This window comes from Xyrauchen texanus, chromosome 6 (assembly GCF_025860055.1).
Source record: "Xyrauchen texanus isolate HMW12.3.18 chromosome 6, RBS_HiC_50CHRs, whole genome shotgun sequence".
NCBI lineage: Eukaryota > Metazoa > Chordata > Actinopteri > Cypriniformes > Catostomidae > Xyrauchen > Xyrauchen texanus.
In genome coordinates, this window is record NC_068281.1 from 20708276 (window position 1) to 20731548 (window position 23273).

General features: G+C 40.2%; 1 protein-coding gene across 1 annotated transcript in view; it reads right to left on the reverse strand.

Annotated features, from left to right (window-relative positions):
* The window catches only part of LOC127645306 (collectin-12-like), a 98491-nt gene that overhangs the window by 45780 nt on the left and 29438 nt on the right, over nt 1-23273 (reverse strand). The window contains 2 exon segments of the mRNA XM_052128881.1: nt 3227-3313; nt 8905-9027. Of these exon segments, the coding sequence (XP_051984841.1) occupies nt 3227-3313; nt 8905-9027 (210 nt within the window).

The following is a 23273-nucleotide window of genomic DNA, read 5'->3' on the forward strand; positions in this document are numbered from 1 at the left end:
TTTTGGCCGATGCTCGCTCGCGTTCCTATGGAGTGTGTGCATGAGCGCGAGCACGAGCAACAGGTAGATGGCTGCAGTTCACTTAATGGCCACAGGTGATTAATAATAAGGGTTTCTGAATCTTACATACTGTATCTTTAAGACAGCAAGTCATACACATCTGGGATGGCATGAGCGTGAGTAAATGAGAGAATGTTCATTTTTTGGTGAACTATCCCTTTGATACAATTTCCCACATTTTAGAATCAAAACCATGGAATAACACAAATGGAAGTATGGGAATTATGTAGTGATCAAAATGTTAAACAATCAGAACTATCTTGTATTTTAGCTTCTTCTAAGTAGTCACCTTTTGCCACCTGGGCCGTTATATACAGTCAAACTTTTTGAAACACTTACTCATTCTTTATTATAAATTTTTTTCTTCACATTTTAGAATAATTGTTAAGTCATCAAAACTAAGGAATAACATAAATGGAACTATGGGAATTATATTGCGACTAAACAAAATCCAAAATAATCTTCAAAGTAGTCACCATTGGCCTAGAATTTACAGACATGTACTCTTGACATATTTTCTCAACCAACTTCTTGAGGTATCACCCTGGGATGCTTTTTATCCCATATTGAAGGAGTTCCCATCTATATTGGGCACTTATTGGATTATTTTCTTTATTATTTGGTCATTATATAAGTCATTAATTTAAAAAATGTTTTTTTATTAAATGTTAGTTTTATAATGAAATAAATTAATATGGTGGCACAATTATATTTTTGTCTACAAAACTAATTTCAAACATTTAAGCATATACCTTCAGATCAAAAGATATTTAAGATCATGAGAATCATTTCAGTCAAGTGTTTCAAAAGTTTTGACAGGTAGTGTACATAATATCACTGTTTCCCAACTTTTTTCTGCCATGGCACACTTTTTATGCCTAAACAATTCTACGGCACACCACAATCCCACATAGGCTAACCATTGTCAATATTTTTCCTTTTCAAGAACTTGTCCATATTTTCTATCCGTCTTAGTAGCGTGTTTACTTGTAATATTTGAAATTCGGCTATGCAAAATAAAAAATCCAAAAACAAGTCACATAGGTTGGCTACACTGTGTGAATTCACAGGTGGCAAAAGCACAAAATGGGTCATGAAAAAACAACAAATGAAATTCTTTGTTCTTTGTTTGTTTCAAGCAAACTTTTCTAATTTTAGATTTGTTCTTGCAATGCCACAACAAATTACAAGGATGCAAACTCATGAGAGGTGAAAAAGGTAACACCAGTGTCAAGCGCCGCATCGCGCTCCACGTGACAAGAGTTGCAGATGTCACGAATGTAGGTGAAGGTAGACGAGGGGCGAGGATCTAGATGCAGTGGTTTTTATTGAAACAAAACAAATGGTAACAGACACAACAGGAACAAAGGAAATACCCGCGATGGGGAAAAATAAAGCAAAACAACACGAAAGTCATTCGATGGGTTTAACAGGTAGGAGAAACAATGACGGAGAGCATGGAAACAAGCATCCACAAACATTAAAGACCGACAGGGGAATGGAGAAACAACCGGGGTTAAATACAGCGACACAGGAAGATAACAAACGATATTCAGGTGCAGACAATAACGCTGTGGCAGTGGTGATGAGGGCCGGGAACCATGGGAAATGTAGTTTATTACACAGACAGTGAAACACGGGGCGGACAACAAGGAAAACGTGACATGGAACGTGAAAAGTGGCATGTGAAACAGACAACACAGGAACGTGACAGCAGAAAGCATCACAGAGGGGTGATTTTACAAGTTTGCCACGTAAAAATGCGGGAGGTGAGCACAATAAACATTGAAAACATGTATTTGGAAGAAAGAAAAAATGCTTGCATTTGCTTTTGTAGCAGAAAATAATAAAAGGACTTGTTTATATTTAGGTCTTAACATTTTCTTGCTGAATTTAAATTAGTTCAATAACTGGTGTCTCTGATATTTGTAAATTATATAGTAATATTTAATTAAAAGAAATTATGAGCCATTCAATGTCTTCACAAATTTGGACAGTTTTTTAATATTTCTTGTTGCTTAGTACTCTTAAAGACATTACTGGTGAAGCAAAAACGTGTGTGAAAAACACTTTGGTGTAAAGTGACGTCACTTCTGTAACGTTCCGGTGTTGTCTGTCCTATGTTCTCTGTTTTCACCCATCACGTTTATGTCATGTTTCCTGGTCTGCTCCGTGTTTTCCGTCTCACCTGTCACCGCTCCTATTCCATGTCACGTTTTCCCTGTTGTCCGCCTGCAGTCTCACTGTCCGAGCGTAAAACTGCAATTCCCACAATTCCCGGCCCCTCTCACTGCCTGCACTCTTCATTGTTCTCACCTGTGTCTCGTCAAGTCTTCATTGTGTTCGTGTATTTAACCGTGTCTGTTTCTCCTTTCCCTTGTCGGTCTTTGATGTATGTGGACGTCTGTTATCCGTGCTCTTGCTCTTGCTCTTGCTCTTGCTCTTGCTCTTGCTCTTGCTCTTGCTCTTGCTCTTGCTCTTGCTCTTGCTCTTGCTCTTGCTCTTGCTCTTGCTCTTGCTCTTGCTCTTGCTCTTGCTCTTGCTCTTGCTCTTGCTCTTGCTCTTGCTCTTCGCCCGTGGAACCCTTGGTATGCCCTCCGTGTTTGGTTAACCCTTGGTATGCCCTCCGTGTTTTGTTTTCCCCTTTTTCCCCTCGTGGATGTTTTCTTTGCTCGTGTTTTGTTTTGTGATTTAATAAAAGATTCCGCTGCAAGTAGATCCCTTGTCCCGTGCCTACCTTCACCGTCATTTGTGACAACTTCATAGACTTCAATGTATTCTGCAGCGCTGACACAAGTCATGTGAAAGACCCATAACACGTATAAATATCACTCACATTTGCACAATAATCATTGCTCTTCACAAAAAAAAAAAATAAAAAAAAAATAAAAATGTATTTCATGCATTTATTTGTTTTGTAAGGAATTTTATAATTTTCCATGCCACACCTGACAAACTTTCACAGTGGTTGGCACAGTGGCAGGGAAACAGTGTGTTATATGATAATTGGTCAATGTTTTTCCTTCAAACTCATCCATTAAAAAAAGTTTTGCAAAGAAATTCATAACTAATTACAAAAATAAATTCAGTCAAGTGTTTTAAAGCATTTGACTGGCAGTGCATGTGATCTCTATATAGAGCAACATCTCATGTCTACTGGACTCACCAAGCTTCTTGAGGTCTGTCTCTACAGCCATGATCTTCCCACCATAATTATCCATTCCCTCTGTGACCATATCCATCTTTTGAACAACTGCGGGACAGACATTATAAAATGTCAGTAAGACTTTATCTGCACCAAGGCCTGAAAATATACAGTGCATTCATAAAGCATTAATAACCCTTAATTTTGTAAAACAAAAAAAATTATGTTGCAGACTTATGCTAAAATGCTTTAAATTATTATTATATTTTCACATCAATCTACACTCCATACCCCATAATGACAAAGCAAAAAATTAGATTTTTAATAACTTTGCAATTAAAACCCTGAAATATCACAATGAAATAAGTATTCAGACCCTTTGCAATGACACTTGAAATTTAGCGTGCATCCCATTTCTCTGGATCATCTTTGAGATGTTTCTACACTTTGATTGGAGTACACCTGTGGCAAATACAATTGATCTCACAGCTCACAGGTCTCACAGCTGAAAATGCATATCAGAGCAAAAACCAAGCCATGAGGTCAAAGGAACTGCCTGCAGAGCTCAGAGACAGGATTGTGTCGAGGCACAGATATGGGGAAGGTTGCATTTAATTTTTTTGGCTGCATTGAAAGTTCCAAAGAGCACAGTGGCCTCCACAATTCTTAAATGGAAGATGTTTGGAACAACCAGGACTCTTCTTAGAGCTGGCTGCCCTGCCAAACTGAGCAATTGGGGGAGAAGGGCCTTGGGTAAGAGTGGTGAACAAGAACCCAATTTTACTCTGGTTGAGCTCCAGAGATCATGTGTGGAGATGGGAGAAACTTGCAGAAGGACAACCATCACTGCAACACCAGATGGAGTGGCCAGATGGAATCCTCTCCTCAGTGCAAGACACATGAAAGCCTGCTTGGAATTTGCAAAAAAACACCAAAAGGGCTCTCAGACTGTGAGAAGTCTGAGATAAGATTCTCTGGTCTGATGAAACGAAGACTGAACTGCTTGGCCTCAATTCCAAGCATCATGTCTGGAAGAAACTGTTCATCACGCGCGCAATACCATCCCAGTGGTGAAGAAAGGTGGTGTCAGCATCATACTGTGGGGGTGTTTTTCAGCGGCAGGGACTGGGTGACTGGTCAGTGTTGAAGGAAATATGAATGCAGCAAAATTCTGAGATATTTTTTATGAAAACCTGGTCCAGAGCTCTCAGGACCTCAGACTGGTCTGAAGGTTTACATTCCAACAGGGCAATGACCCCAAGCATACAGCCAAGATAACGCAAGTGTGGCTTAAGAACAACTCTGTGAATGTCCTTGAGTGGCCCGGACTTGAACCCAATTGAGCATCTCTGGAGAGACCTGAAAATGGCTGTCTACCGACAGTCACCATCCAACCTGATAAACCTTGAGAGGATCTGTAGAGAAGAATGGCTGAAAATCCCCAAATCCAAAAAAGTAGTCGCATCATACACAAAAAGACTTGAGGCTGTAATTACAGCCAAAGGTGCTTCAATTAAGTACTGAGTTAAGGGTCTGAATACTTATGTCAATGTGAGAGTTCAGTTTTTACTTTCAATAAATTTGCAAAGTTATCAAATCTAGTTTTTGCTTTGTCATTATGGGGTATTGAGTGTAGACTTTGTGAATGTGAATTTTTTTTTATAATTTAAAGCATTTTATCACAAGGCTGCAACTTAACAAAATATGAAATAAAGGGGTTTGAATACTACAAAAAATAATCTATACTGAGAAAAAAAAAAAGAAGAGTTTTGGAAACTGCTTCAACAGAGGTCCTCAGCACAGGATGTACCGATGGCACTGCATTATTATATGATCTCAAACAAATCTTTGTGAAAAATTGTAAATATGCATTCAACAAAAAGACAATAATAGGTGAACTTAAACTAAAGCTAAAAGTAAGATGCTAAAGCTTAGCTTAATGTTTCTTTGTCCCTCCAGCATTAAAATACATTAAGTAAAATTAAAATGTAATGTACAAGTGGGCTATATATGACTGCACATCACATTCCACACACTCAGTCACGCAGGAAATAGACGACACTCCATTTCCTCTGGAATTTGGAATGGATCCCGAGTCGTTGTTATCTGAGTGTCTCCTGCAAGCCTTTGTGTTGATTCCCAGCAGTCTTTCTGGCACTACTATAGCTATTTAGACACAAATTTTTGGTCTCAGCCCTGATATGTGCAATAATAAAAACCCAGTTTAAGCAATTTCAAGATGCTTAAGGGCTAAAACAGTAATATAAACAGTCATAGTCATGACTGGACTACTTATGTCATTTTACAATTTTGTAAACATTGTGTGTATTGTTTGTTGTTCTTGATTCTAGGGTTATGTTCACATTCAACACTAGAGGGCGCTTTCATTGTGGATTCCGCTTTAGATCTATTGGTAAGCAGTTTATGATTAAAATACCAACTGCCACATTTGTCTTTGTCTTTTTCTTTGGAATGGTCAGACTGTGATCTCATTTCTGACAAAGCCATGGGGAAAACTAGAATGGATTAACCCCCCCCCCCCCCCCCTTGCTCAGAAGTGTTTATTCCAATGAATATCTCATTGGCAGTCAAACATGAATGGAATAAAGACATCATCTTCACTCTTCAGTATATTTCCACTCATTTTTTTTAATTTGTGTTTCATTCAGACACGCAGCACTAAGCTATTCATCGCCAGCAAACTAAAACACATCAAAGATCTTGGGTGTTAGCATTCCTGACTGGGTTTGTGTAACCAAACACAAAACAAATATATGCTGGAAGGGAAAATAAATAAATATTGAGGTCCATTTCAAAGGCTGGTTGGTCATTTTCACACTGGGAGGCTGTTAGTGGGAGGTCAACACTGCAAGTTCCTCCTCTCAATCCCCTGTCCTCCCTCTCTCCTCTTTTTTTCCTCAAGAAGAACGAGCATTATTTCCCTGTACAAACCATGTTATTTTTGAATGGAGTTTAGCGGGAAGGTTTTTAATCGCCTCATTATGACAGAATCAGCCTAAATCTGCATTAAAAACCATTGGGAGGCTCACTGGATTCAATTTAAAAATTGCAATTATAAATTGCTGTTCATATGTAGTTGTTAAGAAGGGAGTTTTTAAGTGACTTTAATATTTGTCCTCTTAACAATGTCTTTCTGGTAATTTAGAGTTTAACTGTTCTCGCCCAAAGGTTAACCAGATTCACTCTGGCACAGCCAACAATGGAAACATGAACTGTATTTAGAATGCCACAAAGTCCCTGTCAGTCAACCTGCGGTTTCTGAGGCAACAAATTGCTGCGAAGGCATAAAATCTCCTCTGGAGCAGATTTGCTATGAGGCTTGCTACTTTACATGATCTTCTCATCTGGTTGACATTAGGGTGGGAAAAAAGCTCAATATAAGCGATTTGCCTCTCCCAAAATAAGCAAAAATAATAGATTACATTTTTTCCCATGTGATGGAACTTTCAGGACAGAAATCATAAGCATAGTATACAGTAGCCTACATAGAGTAATGTCTTTTCAATAAGTGTATTCTTAAAAGGATAGTTCACCCAAAAATGAAAATTCTCTCATCATTTACTCACTCTCATGCCATCCCAGATGTGTATGATTTTCTATCTTCTGCAGAACACAAATTATGATTTTTAGAAGAATATCTCAGCTTGGTCCATACAATGCAAGTGAATGGGTACCACAATTTTGTCGCTCCAAAATGCACATAAAGGCATCAGAAAAGTAATCCATATGACTCAAGTGGATAAATCCATATTTTCTGAAGCAATATGATAGGTGTGGGTGAGAAACAAATACATATTTAAGCATTTTTTGCTTGAAATTACTGCCCAGTAGGGGGCGGTATACACGAAGAATGTGAATTACCAAAAACGCAAGAACAAAAATGTGAAAGTGATATGTTTCTCACACACACCTATCACATTGCTTCTGAAGATACTGATTTAAACACTGGAGTCTTATGGATTACTTTTATGCTGACTTATGTGATTTTTGGAGCTTCACATTTTTATTACTCTTTCACTTGCCTTGTATGGACCAAAAGAGCTGAGAAATTATTTTAAAAATCTTCATTTGTGTTCAGCAGATGAAAGAAAGTCATACACATCTGGCATAAGGGTGAGTAAATTAGAGACATTTTCTTTTAATATTAAATATAGCTGCAAAAATATTTCAAAGATTACTTTAGCCAACAAAAATTAATCAATAGTCTAAATCTCTTGCTGGCCGACTGATTTATATTTTTTAAACATTGGGTTGGGTTTTAAACTAGTGGTTTCCTTCAAAATCAAAGCACATATTTTTGTTCTACTAAAAAGAGATGAAGCCTAATGTTTTCAAGCAATAGGAAGAGGTGTAATTCTGAAAATGTACTGTGATTAAACCCTTTTGTCTTTGTTTCATGTAAACAACTATCATAACAAAATTATCCAGTTATTAACTAGTTACCAACATTTTGTGAAGGTAACAAAATATTTTTCTCACTTCAGAACAATTGAAAGCGATTTCGTTCCCGTTCTAGGTTACATTCTGAAAAACAAAAATCGTGTTAGGTTTCTGTTCCTTTAACCGTTTTTATCCCTGGTATTACTAAAGTGTTTACGGAACATTTTGAAAAGAATTTTTTTTTTCAGACTGAAATTCGACTTTAAAATGGAATGTAAATGTACTGAATATCATGTATTAACTTATCCTGTTTTATGTCAATAGACAAAATAAACTGTTTCACACAGCTCTGCTTCCTGGCTTTTCCAGCTAATACAGAAAACACATGCCTCTGTATTACAACTGTGCCTATGGTGAAGCATGCTTGCCTTATGTCAAGACCAGAAATAAAGTGAGCCAAAGTTCAACAATGAAAAGCAGAAATTATGGTGAATGTTAAATTATGGCACATTCTTGAAACAAACTTTTTTCTTTGGATAAGAAAAAAATCCCAGTAACTCCGGGATAAAACACTAGCACAGTTTTCCAGGTTTCTGGAAACAGAAGATAACAGTAATTATGTAAATGTATCTTGCAGTTTTGTTTGTCCACTGTGAAAAGCTTAGAGGTGTTAGAGAAACCCAAAAGGCAAATTCACCTCTGGTTCCATCTGGAGTGGTTTTTACAATGGAGCTTTTCTGTTTATGAGTCAAATAAGGTCTGTGGTAAACATTACTTGAAGATCCTTGGATGTTTTGTTCTACAACAAAAATTACACATAATCAGACATCAAATATGAATTTTTAAGCCATTATGTTCTTAAAAAATGTATGTTGCTAAAGAAGGACTACAACTACGAGTATGTGATTGTACGTGCCAGACGAAAACTCTTTATCTAGCAACTTGTTAGCACTTTTTTTAAACATGGCATCTTTAAAATTCACGTTTAGGGTATGATGACTGTGTGTGGTTTAAGCTGTATAACAAAACATTCAAGTATCTTCAAGTAATGTTTACCAAAAACATTATTTTACTCATAAATCTAAAACTGCCATTATAAAAACCCCTTGTAAAATCCCAAGGGAACCCATGGCCCGCAAATCCTAATTCTCTTTTGGGGATTTGGACTACAACCTGAACAGCTCTATTGTGGGCAGAAGATGCAACCATATATAATTATATTTACAATTACAATTACATGTCACACTGTAATAGATTAATGATTCAGCAATGCAGACAATGTCATCAGGAGGTCCTACCTTTGTACCCCAACACAGCCACAGCTATGGTGAGCAGTGCACAAAGCACATATAGAAGGGCAATGGCCACCCTTAAGGCCCAGTCATTTTTACATTTAGTGCATTCACTTCCCTCCTGGATACCTGCAATAGAAAAGCACATAGCATCAAAATGTTACATTTCTATTCTTTCTATATTTCTTATTTCTATATCACTTCTCATACAGCAATTCTTTCAAATCTGACAGGAACAACTGGGATAGCTGCTGCTCTTGGTTCGTGCATGACGTGTGTATTTTTAAACAATTATTTTATGTATTTAATTCTTAAAGGGATAATTTGGGGTATGATAAAATGTAAAAAAAAAAAACACAGGTCCTTAACACTTACTTTGTTTACCAATTTTAAACCATGACTTGCACCACACATAAATAACTAATATCGGCGTTATATGCTCATGCTGTTAGCCAGAGGGGAACTGGCCCACACAGTGAGTCTGGTTTCTCCCAAGGTTATTTTTCTCCATTAACCAAAATGTGACCTATGTGATTTTTGGAGCTACAAATGTCTGATCACCATTCACTTGCATTTTATGGACCTACAGAGCTGAGATATTTTTCTAAAAATCTTAATTTGTATTCAGCTGAAGAAAGAACACATCTGGGATGGAATGAGGGTGAGTAAATTATAACAGAATTAAAATGTTTTGGTAAACCATCCCTTTAATATGCAGAGACAGCTGAAAGTAAGGCATTACTTGGTTGATTGCATGATAAGATGAGGAGAAAACCTGTTAAAAAACTGATTATATTTGCTATTCCATATGGTGATGCTGGTGGCGCAGAAATTACACACTAAGCCCTTCACTAAGTCGAAGCGATTCTTTTTCTCTTCAGCATATTTTGTATATTTGCTTCTATTTCATATTTTCTTTGTATTCAGCTCATTTACACTTGATATGTTGATAATGAACCGCTGATTATAATCATAATGACTGCATCCGAATATACCTTATACTGTCAATAGTATGCCATAAATGTATACTGTATATATTCATAAATAGCATGCAAGAAATTCCCGGATGACCTACAATTCTCGGTAAGATTATTCAATATTGAGAGTAGTCTGAGGTAACCAATCTTCTGTACTATCCAATTATGCATTTATAAAACAAAACACAATTTCAAGGGACAAGCAAATATTTGAATGGTTTGGCGCAAAGCAGCGCAAGAGATCACAGTCTTTTGCCACATGAGGGTGGAAGTGAGATCCTCAGATTAACTGCTTGTTTTCACAAGCCAAGCTGAAACTACACCATTACTCTGGTGAGAGTGTCATCCTTTCCTGGATGAAAATGACAGTCAGTCTGGTTCAAATTACCACTGAGCCAAATTGTTTACCCTTTAAATATAAACGGAATAAACAGAAAGTCAGCCATAAGTATTTGTTATTGCCAACGTTGCACTTCCAACATCCTGAGCCACTAGGACGCACTGCAATAATTTTTTAATGGCACGTAAAGGAACATGTTATGTCAAACTTGTATGTTTTTGTTATAGCAAATCCTGTAGCAAAAAGTGAAGAGGCACCCTGTTGTGCAGAGGTTGAGGCAGACAAGGCGCTTAGCAAATAAACATCAGACCACTATCTCCAGAAAAAGTCCAGACATTCCACAACTAAGCACACATCCTCGTTTGACTTCCTCCCCATAGTGTTATCAGAATGTGGGTTTTATCAGCACGTGGTCACAGTGGCAGCCATGGCATCCAGGTCAGGCTAAAATGAAAGCCCAAGGAGCGAACCGGGGGGTGGGCAGGTCACTGGGGAGCTTGTCTTTAACCCCACACATCTGTATAAACATCTTGGCAGAGCGCCTCAAAGGGCCCTCCAAGCTATGGCCCCAGATGTGGGGAATCTATACCCCCGTGGACTGAGAGTTTGTGAGGTGGTCTGTGTGGGGGAGAGCAGGAGTTGTCTCCCAACAGCCACCAGCCACTCTCAGTCAACTATAATCAAACCTCACCATGTAAACAAGCAACATCACCACCTCCAGCTATGGGTCAGTGGGATGTGCAAAAGTGAGAGAGATTGAAAATAAAATAATTAATCCATCACTTCTACATAATTTTAGAGTGTTTATTGCTCTTTTATGTCCACCTTATGAAAACTATTTCACCAGAGATGGACAAAATGCTCCCAACTGAATTAAAGCTAGTTTAATGCTTTTAATAAAAGGGCTTTCTCTTCTCTCCCTCCTTTTTCACATATGCTTTCAAAATCAGGACGGAATAGCTGCTCTGAAAAGATAGAGGTTATGTGCAATGTATATTTAACCTGGCATATTTGATGTCCCTCCAACAAATGATGCATTTCGGCATGCATAGTTGAACAGCCAGATGAAGACTGTAACTCAACTATGTAAAAACATGCGATAGAATCATTATAAATGTACATGTAAACTTACTGACTGAGTCACCTCTGATACAAAATGAACTCAAGCAGTCTACGTGGACTGTACAGTGCATGACAACATTACCCATAAATATTCTGACATGCATTCAAACAACCACACATTTTTTGTTTGGGACTCTGGGACTCTGGACTCTGCACTGGAATGGATGACCATACCTTGCCCTTTTCTACAGGGCTTTAGAGAGGGTTTGGAAAGGGGCCAAAACATCCCTTTCAACAGACTGATTTGGATCCAAGAAATTTCCAATGAGAAAATAACTAGTCAAATAGCCTGAATGGAGTTTAAGTATAACACAACATAGCCCAAGCCTTCTGTAAATGACTGTATATTAAAGATGAGTGATCTAGACTGAATAACTGTTCTAGACTGTAATATATATTTCAGATTTTGAGTGTTACAGATTTCATATTAAAAGTTGGAGGGGGAAAGAAGGAGAGAAGTGCTTTCACTATGTGTGAGTTGGGGTCGTTCAGCTGTGGCAGGCAATACCGAGAGAGAGAGAGAGAGAGAGAGAGAGAGAGAGGGAGAGATCCACGCCTGTGCAACATCTGTGCTTCATTTGGACCCAGAAAATTGCCAGTGTTACCAAACTCCTCCCTCTGAAAATCTCCAGAACTACCCTCAGAAGTCAAAATGTTTTGCAAAGCTTTGCACTTATATAAAACACACCATATATAGGCCTACGTATGTATGTGTATATTAAAAAAAGCATATAAAAGATGCATAAAACAAGTTCACTGATAAAGGCAGTGCATTTGGTCCTGTGTAATTTGACAGCAGCAGCATCTTTATAACAGGCTTTACATAAATCTTCTAAGTAATAAATTGATTGATCCACGTTCAGCAGGTTCAGGGTTTTGATTTTGCGATGTGCTTGGTGGTCATTGCATATTTTTTGTTAGATCTAACTTCTTATCACATAGTATGAGTGAGTTTGTGTTTATTAATTAATCACCACAAACAGCTAAAAAAAAAAGCCAAATATTTTTAAATATGGATGAAATCGCTACTTGATGCAAAACATAATTTAAAGTAGCAGCAACCATAAGAAAGTCACTAAATTTAGTCTCAATTGGTCCAAGTTATCAACACTGGAAGTTGCTGAAAGAAAGTTCCTTTATTCAATTTTTTCTTTTGTTTTCTTTGTACCTGCAGTAGGACCCACTCACACTTGCCCAGTTCAACAGAACACTTGTGATTGAAATGCCCATGGAAACAATACAGATTTCCACAATAAAAACAGAAAACAGTTTATGTTTGAGTTTTTTGGTGTGGTACTGGGACTGAAATACAGTATACAGTATAAATGATTCATCTCCCAAGGGAGTCTAAAAGTCAAAATTGGGCTTGCAAAAACACTATAAAAGACGGTATCCCCTGTTTCTATTTTTATGTCAGAAAGCAAGAGACCCAAGAGGAGAGGAACAGTTCATGGGATTTATTGACAATAAATTAGAACAATGGGGGCACAGACCGGTGCCGGTCCGCCGACCTCTTAACACAAGCCCAGTCCCTATGAGGGATTCTCTGGTGGCTTTCTAGGTGCAACAGCAACTTTGAATAAAGGCATGAGTGGACGGGACCTGAACGTCGGGCTCTTGGGTGGGGAACAAAAGGGGCAGGTAACCGAGCCTACACTGGAAGAATGATAACCCCGTAGAAGATGACTGCAAAGAGTTGTGGGCATACTCGACCCAGACTAAATGAGAGCTCCAAGAAGACAGATTATGGGAGGCCATACAGCACAGGGTCTTCTCAAGTTCCCGATTAGCCTGCTGTCTGGGGATGGAACCTAGAGGACAAACTCACAATAGCCCCCAGCTTTTGACAGAATTCTGCCCAAAATCATGACACAAATTGGGGGCCTCTGTCAGACACCACATGGGCCAGGAGGCCATGAATGCAAAAGACATGGTTAATGGCTGCCACCGCTGTCTTCCTCATTGTGGGGAATTTGGGTAGGGGAATGAAGTGAGCCGCTTTCGAGAACCGGTCCACAATAATCAAAACGACTCTGCTGCAATGGGAGGGGGGATACCGGTAATAAAATCCATGGGTGAGACCAGGGTCTCGAAGGAACTGACAGCGGTTGGAGGAGCTTGCCCAGGGGTTGACTGGAGGATTTATGACAAGTCCACCCCTGATTGGCCCCAAATTGCGTCAGCCCACTGGGAAAATGCCCGGTAAGCCAGATTACCAGTCCAGCCCTGATAACAAGCGGCACTGAATGAATGACCACATTCCAGGACGTATATCTGAACTGATCACGGAACAAATAACAAACTCGCTGGGCATGTAGCGGGAGGAGCGGTGTTACATAGTGCAGCACAGACTTTGGCCTCCACATCCCAAGATACCATGCCCACCACCCGATACAAGAGAACGAAGTCAACCTGGTGAAAAATATGGCCTAGCGAGCCTGTCTAGAATTAAGGTACTTAGCACTACAGATGTACTCTGTTCTTATGATCAGTTCCGACCACGAAAGGTACCCCCGGACCCTCTAACCAGTGACACCACTTGCCGGATTGCCAGCAATTCTCTGTTACTGATGTTGTAATTCCATTCAGCTGGAGTTTAGCGTTGCGATAAAAAAGTGCATGGATGCACCTTTCCATCTGAGGAAGAGTGCTGAAACAGAACTGCTCTGACCCCAACATCTGACATATCCACCTCCACCACAAACTGACATGAAGGGTCTGGAGTATTAAGGACAGGGGCGGTTGTAAACCACTTCTTTAATTTAGAAAACGCAGCTTCGGTTCACAGAGACCAACAAAAGTCAGCGCAGGTGGAGGTGAGATCTGTAAGAGTTACGGCGAGTTGTCTGTAGTTACGAATAAACCTACAACAAAAAATAGCGAACCCCAGAAATCTCTGCAATGCCTTGCAGGAATCTAGGGTTGGCCAATCGGAGATGGCTCTGACCTTGGAAGGGTCCATGCACACTCCCTCTGTGAAATGATAAACAGCAGGAATGGAACCAACAGGACACTTCTTCACTTTAATGAACAGCTGATTCTCTAGCAGTCGCTGAAGCACCTTCCCAATGTGCTGGACATGGTCCTGGTTATTCTGGGAACATATCAGAATATCATCTAGATAGACAAACACAATCCAGTCGACCATGTCTCTGAACATGGCTTCATGACCATGAAGGCATGACCATCCAAGGATGCCTCCACACTACCGGTGCAGATGGAGATTGGACCAGGTAGAAGGATAACTGTTCCAAATGATTGCCAGAGACTAAGGTAACTGGCTTGGTGGAATGGGTGATGATAGTCTGGAGTGTGCTGCTGATGGTATTGGCTGTGATAAATTCATCCAACTGGACCACTTGACAACTGGAAACCATTTTGATGTCAAGAAAGTTCCCTTTAGCTCCGGAATCCACCAATGTTGAAAAATGTCACTAGTTGATCCATACTGCAGTCGAGCAGGGAGAAGAGTACATAGTCCAGGGGTTTTGCTCAGGGGTGTTGGGCTTGCCAATAACCCCCTGCCTACTGACGAGTGGCTCACTTTTACAGGACAGGAGGTGCAGACATGGCCAGGATGGGCACAATATAAACAGAGTACTTGGGTGAAGCATCGTTACTTGTCTGCCAGAGAAAGCCGAGTCCTCCTGATCTGCATAGTCTCTGCCTCGGTCCATGATTCTGTTGGCCTGGCCGGAACAGTGGACTGGTTATGGCGGTCAGCCACCCAGGCAGGTGGAGAATGGCGACAGCAGCGATGCAGTGTCAGGCACTGATCCACTCGTATGGCCAGGTCCACCAGGTTGTCAAAATGGGGAGGCTTGGAATGAAGAACAACAGGGATGTCTGTTGTCCCACATGGCTGTTCCCCATTCACTGGCCCTTCCGGTGAGGAATGTGATGATGCATACACCTTCATTGTCTCTGATGGGAAAACAGAGGACTGAACAAGAAGTACAAGGAACATTGTGAAAGAAAGGTGTGGCAAGAACCTGCTTCACCTGAGAAAGGGGCTGGAGGACTGAGACGAGTCTTAATCATCCAGAAATGTGTGGAACCGCCAGAGCAGACGAGGGCGCTTCCTGGGTCTGACTGGTGTCGGAAGGTGATATGTTGGATGACAGAGGTGAGCTCAGCGAACTGCGATGCCATCACCTCCAGAGGAAGGTTAGAATTGGAGATCTGATCCTGCTGACATCCCAGTAAAGCTCCCTGCTGAGAAAGGGTAGAGCGAAGAGTGGATTCCTCCTCTGGCCCCATCCTGGCTAGATTGTTCTGGCAGAAAGCAAGAGAGCCAAGAGCAGAGGAACAGGTCACAGGATCTATTGACAATAAGAACACAGCAGGGCTGGCAAAGTGTGGAAAACCTGACACCAACTGCAGCAGGAAGGCAGTGAGTGTGTTTGTAGATGTGTGTGTGTCGTAGTCATGTAAAGAGCAGATCCGTGAGGAATCCTCCATGAAGAGTGTGTTCATAGGCGAGTATGCATCTTGGCAGTTTAGAGAGCGGATTCGTAAGGAATCCTCCATGAAGAGTGTGTTCGTAGGCATGTATGCATCGTGGTAGTAGGGAACAGATCCGTAAGGAATCGTCCATTGAAGAATGTGTAGGCAGAAGGACAAGTGCAGCAGCAAACTGGAAGGTATCCATACTCCAGACACACAGGCAGAGACGGGCAACCAATACAAATACACGAGACAGGACCAACTGAGGAAGAGAGAGTGATATGACACAACAACAATCTATCAAAGCTCATGACGCAACGAAATGTATAAGTAGGCAGAGAATCAATGGAGAACAGGTGCTCTCTGCATGCTAATTAGTTGCGTGATCAGCGTTCCCATGGAAACAATCAGTATTCCCATGGATATGTCGATCACGCATGCCAGCAGCACCTAAGACACATGATGGAGAGAAAAACAAAACAAACATAAACAGGGAACCGGGACTGTGACGTTTTATTTTAATAAAAACAAACTATTTATACATCTAGAGTGGGTGACTGTCTGATTCGTAATTACAGTAAGTTCAACCCAAAATGAAAATGTTGTCATTATTGACTGCCCCTAAAGTTGTTTCAAACCTTTATTAAATTATTTTCAGAGTGAATATGTGCACTAGATATAAATAGCACCTGCCACACAGCTACAGTATTTCCACTCCAATGCTCTGGTGGAAACACAGAAATTGGAGATTGTGGGGATGAGGGCGTAGTCATGTGTCTGTTTGCAGGAGAGAGGGAGTGGTGTGGCTGATCAAACTGGTTGACGTTGTTTCTTGTTACAGTGATGGTGGAGAGAGACCTTGAAAAGCAGCCAAACTCGGCAGAGATGGCAGAGAGAGAACAACACGCGTGTGCGTTGTTGCCGGCTGTTATATCTATTAAGTGTTTTATGTTTTAAGAGGTTTATGTTTATTTTAGATGTGACTTTATTTAAACTGAGAAAACAAAAAAATCACAGAGAGTGCAATAGCTGTGCAGAGAGGCAGAGAAATAAAGAGCCTTACCTGAACTGCAGTGTGTCACTGCTCCCTGTCTCCTCCTTCCCATACCCGAACATTGACTGTGTTACAAAGACAAACTGCACCACTAGTGTTGCTTCAGTGGAGTGGGGTGTAATGGTGGTGTACTGTAGATGTACTTTTCTTGTGCAGTCAACTCAGCTTCAAAACTGCCTTCAGTGCCACTTTTTCCATCCTGTTTCCTGTCTCCACTCTTAATATTTCCTTTATAATAATAAATATAAAGGTTGATTTCCTCACAGTGATTTGTTACATTGAAGGTCGTTGAGTTGAGAGAAAGGTGGTAAAATTAAACATGGGTTTACAATAGTAATTCTTTTTGAAGAATTTTTTTTGAAGAATTCTATGGTTTCTGTAGTAAATTCATGATTCATTTTTTGTAAGGGAAGGTTAGGGTTAGGTATAGGTTTAGGGGTTTGTTGGACTATTTTTGCTAAGGGGGTATTTACGCTTGGTCACTTCATGTGTTTTTACCGATTAGATTGATATCCAATTGAATAAGTACATTCCATTTACCCTCGGCTACATCAATGCGCCAAACGGATATAAATCCGATCTTCGATTCCTGCTCTATATGCAAATAAAAAAGTTTACTTCTGTGATTACGCTAAGGCATGAATTTAAAAGATGTAATTAATTATTAGCCCAGTGCGCATGGGTGTCTGTATGTGCACATGCTGTGTATTTTCCCCCTCTGGACTTAATGTAGGTAAGATGCGTCAAGTGTGTCAGCTGTAGTCATTTTCAGTGTTTAGTTTCAGTTTCTCCAGCAATCTACATCAAATGAATGAAAAAAAAAGGTTCTGTCTCTCCTACATAGTGCGTCCATCTCATAATTTGTTTTATTTATTGTGCTATGCAAGCCCTAAGCAAATACTGTAGATGTTCCTGTATATTTAGCATTTTCCCTGTATTGACAGAGTTTCATCTGTAACGCATCTCAAACCCTTCCAGAGGTGAAAATACCTCCTTAGGGTAATTAGAATCTATCGCTATTTGCCAATTGTTTTTTCTGTGGAACCCAAAAGGAGATGCTAGGAAGAATTTTAGGCTCATTCACCACTTTCGCTGCATCTTTTTCCATACAATGTAAGTAAATGGTGACTGAGGCTAAACATTCTTGCTAACATGTCCACAGAAGAACGAAAGTCATGCAGGATTGGAACACCATGAGTGTGAGTAAATGATTACAGAATTTTCAATGCCTTTACTATCCCTTTACAGGACCATCCCAGGATAAGTTAAACTCAGTTGACAGCATTTGTGGCTTAATGTTGATTACCACAAGAATGTATTTCGGCTTGTAAGTAGCAAAAACATAGGTTATAATGTGGCACTTAAAATGGAAGTTCAATGCGGCTCAATGGATCCAGTCTGTAAACATTAAAATACACACCGTTTAAAAAAGTATAGCTGCAATACTTATACATTATATGTATAAGTATATATGTTAGCATGATTTTAGTCTGATAAAATTGCTTCCTTTTCTCTGTTAATTTGTATTCATTTTTATAACTTTGCTGCTGTATGATGATGTAATGCCATAAAACAACCATAAAATGGTCAGCTCAAATTTACAGCTCAAATAATACAGAAGTTTAACCAAACAATTCATTTACCGTAAGTGGTTTTATCAAATTCTAAGATCCACATTTTTACCTTTAAACCCTCTAAAAATTGGCCCCATTCACTTCCATTGTAAGTGACTCACTGAAACATCTTTTCGTTTTTTTTTTTTTCTTCCAAAAAAAAGTCCAAATTGTTTTTGTTGTACTCAACATTATGCCACAAATGCTGTCAAATGATCTTAACGTTTGAACCCAGAATATTCCTTTAACAACAAATTGGGAACATTTGAGCAGTAAACTGGAGCAATTTTCATAATATTTATAGGCTTTATAATAGGCCTATGCCTGAATTCCTCAAATGTGAAAAAGTTTTGAGAATAAAGTGTATTATTTACATAAACGCATTACCTCAGTCATTATTAGCTTATTCTGTGACTGGACATGTTTAGAAGATGTGATGTTGTGTTCCATGAAAAAAGAAGGTCATATGGATTTGGAATGATATGAGGGTGTGTAAATGATGACACTTTTTCATTTTTGGGGGAACTTTCCTTTAAGATTAAAAATTAACTTTCACTTTTAATTTATTTTAGATCTGTCTTAAAGTTTCAGTAAAGTCATTAATTAGTAAAAGCAATGGAAAACATCATGCAATTATTTACTGTAGGTCATTCAAGATTATTATTTTACTATACAAAAACATTTTTTTAATTGTTTTAATAAATGTTCCATATATTTGCTTTATCGATCTATGTTAACATTCAGAACATCTGGTAACATCACTCTCAGCAGACACAAATATAAGATATTGAGTCATTTAGCATCAGATTTTTCAGGTTGCACATTTAATGTATCTGGTGCACATGTCTCATGTCTGGATCCAATCACCTTGCCCCCTGCGCCCCTTATTAAAAGCCCCCTCTCTGGAATGTTAACAAGCAAGCACTGTAAAAAAGGGGGTATAACCATAGAGACAAATTACTACACCATTATGTTACTAAACCTCTGAACTGTACTGCAACAACAACAAAAAAATAAAACAAATCCCCATTTTTGACGGCATACAGGTTTATAACACTTTAAATAGGTACAACCACCACAAGTATCTGGAGCTTATTAAAGACAGAAAAAAAAAAAATCAAAGGATGCAGAACATTTGATACATCATCCCTTCATGCCAGGACTGAAGAACAAACATTTAAATGTCAGCTCAGTTTACAATTTGGATGCAAGGAATGCTTTGCTCAAAGAACTCCTTTGTATTACTTTCTTCAGGCAATTTATAAAAACACAGCCATGATATAGGAAGTGAATTCTGTAGAGCGTTTGAAGAAAGGGTTAACTTTTAAACTTCAAGAACACTCACCAAACTTGGTGTATCTGTGCGGAAGAGCTCTGGTCCAAAAAACAGCACAGCCCATTATCTGGAGAATCTAATTTAAAGGGATAGTTCACCCAAAATGAAAATTCTTTCAACATTTACTGACCTTCATGCAGTTGCAGTCGTAACTTTGGCTAACATTTTTGACAGGGTGAGTAAATTATATATGATTCGTTTTTTTTTTTTTTTTTTGTCTGAACTATCCTATCCCTTGAACCCTTTAACATGGGGTCTTTAGTGACCCTAGACCTCATTCCACCCCGCTTTTTGTTTAGTAAGTCCCACATATTTTTAGTAGCCTATTCTTCAAAAAATATCTACTCGATAGTATAAAAAAAAATACTATCGGGGGCTCCCCTGCCTGAGAGATCGAGGGAGGAATGTGACAGGGCGGAAGGCGGGGCCGGGTCGTGATTATACAAACCCGGTCCCTTATCAGGCTAATTAAGCCTCCGAGAGGGATAAAGGCCGATGTTCTATAACTGCACATAGCAGTTTTTGAGGTAGCAGACAGGTATAAAGTCACAATAATTCAAGTACAACTCAGCACACGTGTGTGTGTGTGTGTGTGTGTGTCTCAGTCCAGTCTCTGAGTATTGAGGAGTCTGATGGCTTGGGGGAAGAAGCTGTTACACAATCTGGCCGTGAGGGCCCGAATGCTTCGGTACCTCTTGCCAGATGGCAGGAGGGTGAAGAGTTTGTGTGAGGGGTGTGTGGGGTCATCCACAATGCTGGTTGCTTTGCGTATGCAGTGTTTTTTGTACATGTCTTTCTTGGAGGGAAGAGGGAAGAAAGGTGAGATGAAAGCTATAATTCAGAAGGAATTAAATAAAGAATGGCAGGGAAGCAGTAGGGGTAGGTGGCTTTATATAATCAGGAAGATAGTGGCAAGTAAATGGTCTATGGGAATGAATAAAAGGGAGGAAGTATTGTTAGTGAGGCTCAGACTGAGAAACACTGGCTTAAACTCAACTTTTGAGAGCATTTAGGGTATATCTGTAAGTGTAGAGGATATTTTGGGTCTAGCGGATACACTGGTGTATAAAGCACTTTTTACCTTTCAACATGACACAGGTTTAGTTAGAAGAATATAATATGGTGCAATGCTTGGATTTGGACTGTGTGGGGATTTAAAAGGATGGAGCTGAACAAGCAGTGCCATTTGATGCCGGATCCACAAAATAGCTCTAAGATCTTGGCAGAGCATCATGTTTTTAGGCAAAAGGATGTAGGAAATACAATACTGTAGGTGGCGCTAATGCTCCTAGGAGTGAACAGCCATTAACAAGAAGAAGAAGGAGGAAGTTAGTTAGGCAGAAACAGTAAGAAAGTGTGCTCTTTTAATCTGCAATCCAAGGACATCATCTCTTATAAGCTCTTGATAAGGCATTGCCTGTGAGTTATATGATTTGGGAACGGTTCGGCAAGGCACAGGTAGACCTGTTAGCCTCCCGAAAGACCTTCCACTGCATGCTCTGGTACTCCCGAACGGAGGCTACCCTCGGGACAGACGCGCTGGCACACAGCTGGCCCAGGGGGCTGCGCAAGTATGCATTTTCCCCAGTGAGCCTTATTGCACAGGTGCTATGCAAGGTCAGGGAGGACTAGGAACAAGTCATTCTGGTGGTCCCCTACTGGCCCTCTCGGACTTGGTTCTCGGATCTCGTGCTTCCCCTGAGGAAGGACCATCTCTCTCAGGGACGGGGCAACCTGCACCGGCATCCACGCCCAGACCTCTGGAACCTCCACGTCTGGCCCCTGGATGGGATGCGGAAGATCTAATTGGCCTACCACCTGCTGTCGTAGACACGATCAACCAAGCCAGAGCTCCCTCTACCAGGCAACTTTACGCCCTGAAGTGGTGCTTGTTCACGAATTGGTGTTCTTCCCGGTCTGAAGACCCACAGAGGTGCGCAGTCGGGTCAGTGCTCTCATTTCTGCAGGAGAGGTTGGAGGGGAGGCTGTCCCCCTCCACCTTGAAGGTGTATGTTCCGCTATTGCGGCCCACCACGACACAAGTCTTTGGGTAATCCTGATTTGCAATTAATCAAGATGGACTTCAAAGACTTTGGTCATTAATCTTACAGTTCAAACACAATCGATGTTTAATCACTGACCCTTAACACTTAGTTTAATAATTTTAAACCATGATTTTAACTATACATAATTAATATTTACATTACATTCAAAATGTTAGCCAGAGGGGAACTGGCCCCCACAGTGAGTCTGGTTTCTCCCAAGGTTATTTTTCTCCATTAATCAACATCTTATGGAGTTTTGTGTTCCTTGCCACAGTCAGCCTACAGCTTGCTCACTGGGGTTATTAATACAATTATCATTTAATTATTTTTAAACACTATTAAAAATCATATTTTATCGAAATTACACAATGATGATTAATCGACTTTATAGACATTACAGTTTTATCGTCTGTTAATGCTGATATTCTGTAAAGCTGCTTTGAAACGATGTGTGTTGTGAAAGGCGCTATACAAATAAAATTGACTTGACTTGAATTCACTTGATTTGGTAATCAGGTTAGAGGCGCCCGGAGTTTGAACCCTCCTCGGACAAGCCTGTTCCCATTCTGGGATCTCTCAGTGGTCCTCTCGGGCCTTCAGAGACCCCCCTTTGAGCTGCTAGAATCAGTTGAGCTTAAGGCCCTCTCCCTGAAGACGGTTCTATCATGCCTCCATCAAGAGGGCCGGGGACATGCAAGCGTTCTCTGTCAGCGACACCTGCCTGGAGTTCGGTCTGGCAGACACTCACGTCACCCTAAGACCGCGCCCAGGCTACATGCCCAAGGTTCCTACGACTGTGTCTGATACATGCTTTTCATATCTATTTGGACCGCACACAGAGCTTTAGATGTTCTGAGCAGCTCTTTGTCTGCTTTGGTGGACAGCGGAAAGGGAACTCTGTCTCCAAATAGAGGTTTTCTCACTGGGTGTTTGACACCATTGCATTGGCCTATCACACCCTGGCTGGAGAGAGACGTTGTGTCCTCCTGGCCACGTCGCTGAACCGAGCCACTGTTATGGCCAAACCTCATTGTCGGCTCCTCAGCCAAAATCCTAAATGAACAGACGCATTTCCCTCCTTATACCTGTATGTCAGGGGGCGGGACATGCAAATTCTGTCTGCCAATTTCTCATTGGCCTTATGCGCAAGGCTTTCGAGAGACCCCTAGTGTCGCTTCTTCGATACAACGTCTCATTCCCTCCATCAGGGAACGGAGGTTACAACAGTAACCTAGACATTCTTTACCCATTCTAACCTTTTCTTTTTGTTTTTCTGTTTCAAAAGTAACAATAATAATAGTTCCAAGACAACCCAGAAATACAATGTTCGCAAAGCCACAAGTCTGAAGAAGTTATGTTTCAAATTTGAAGATGATCTAACAAAAAATGTGGTTCCTGCAAGCTTTTTTTCTCTGTAAAATCGCTGCCGGTGTACAGAGTAA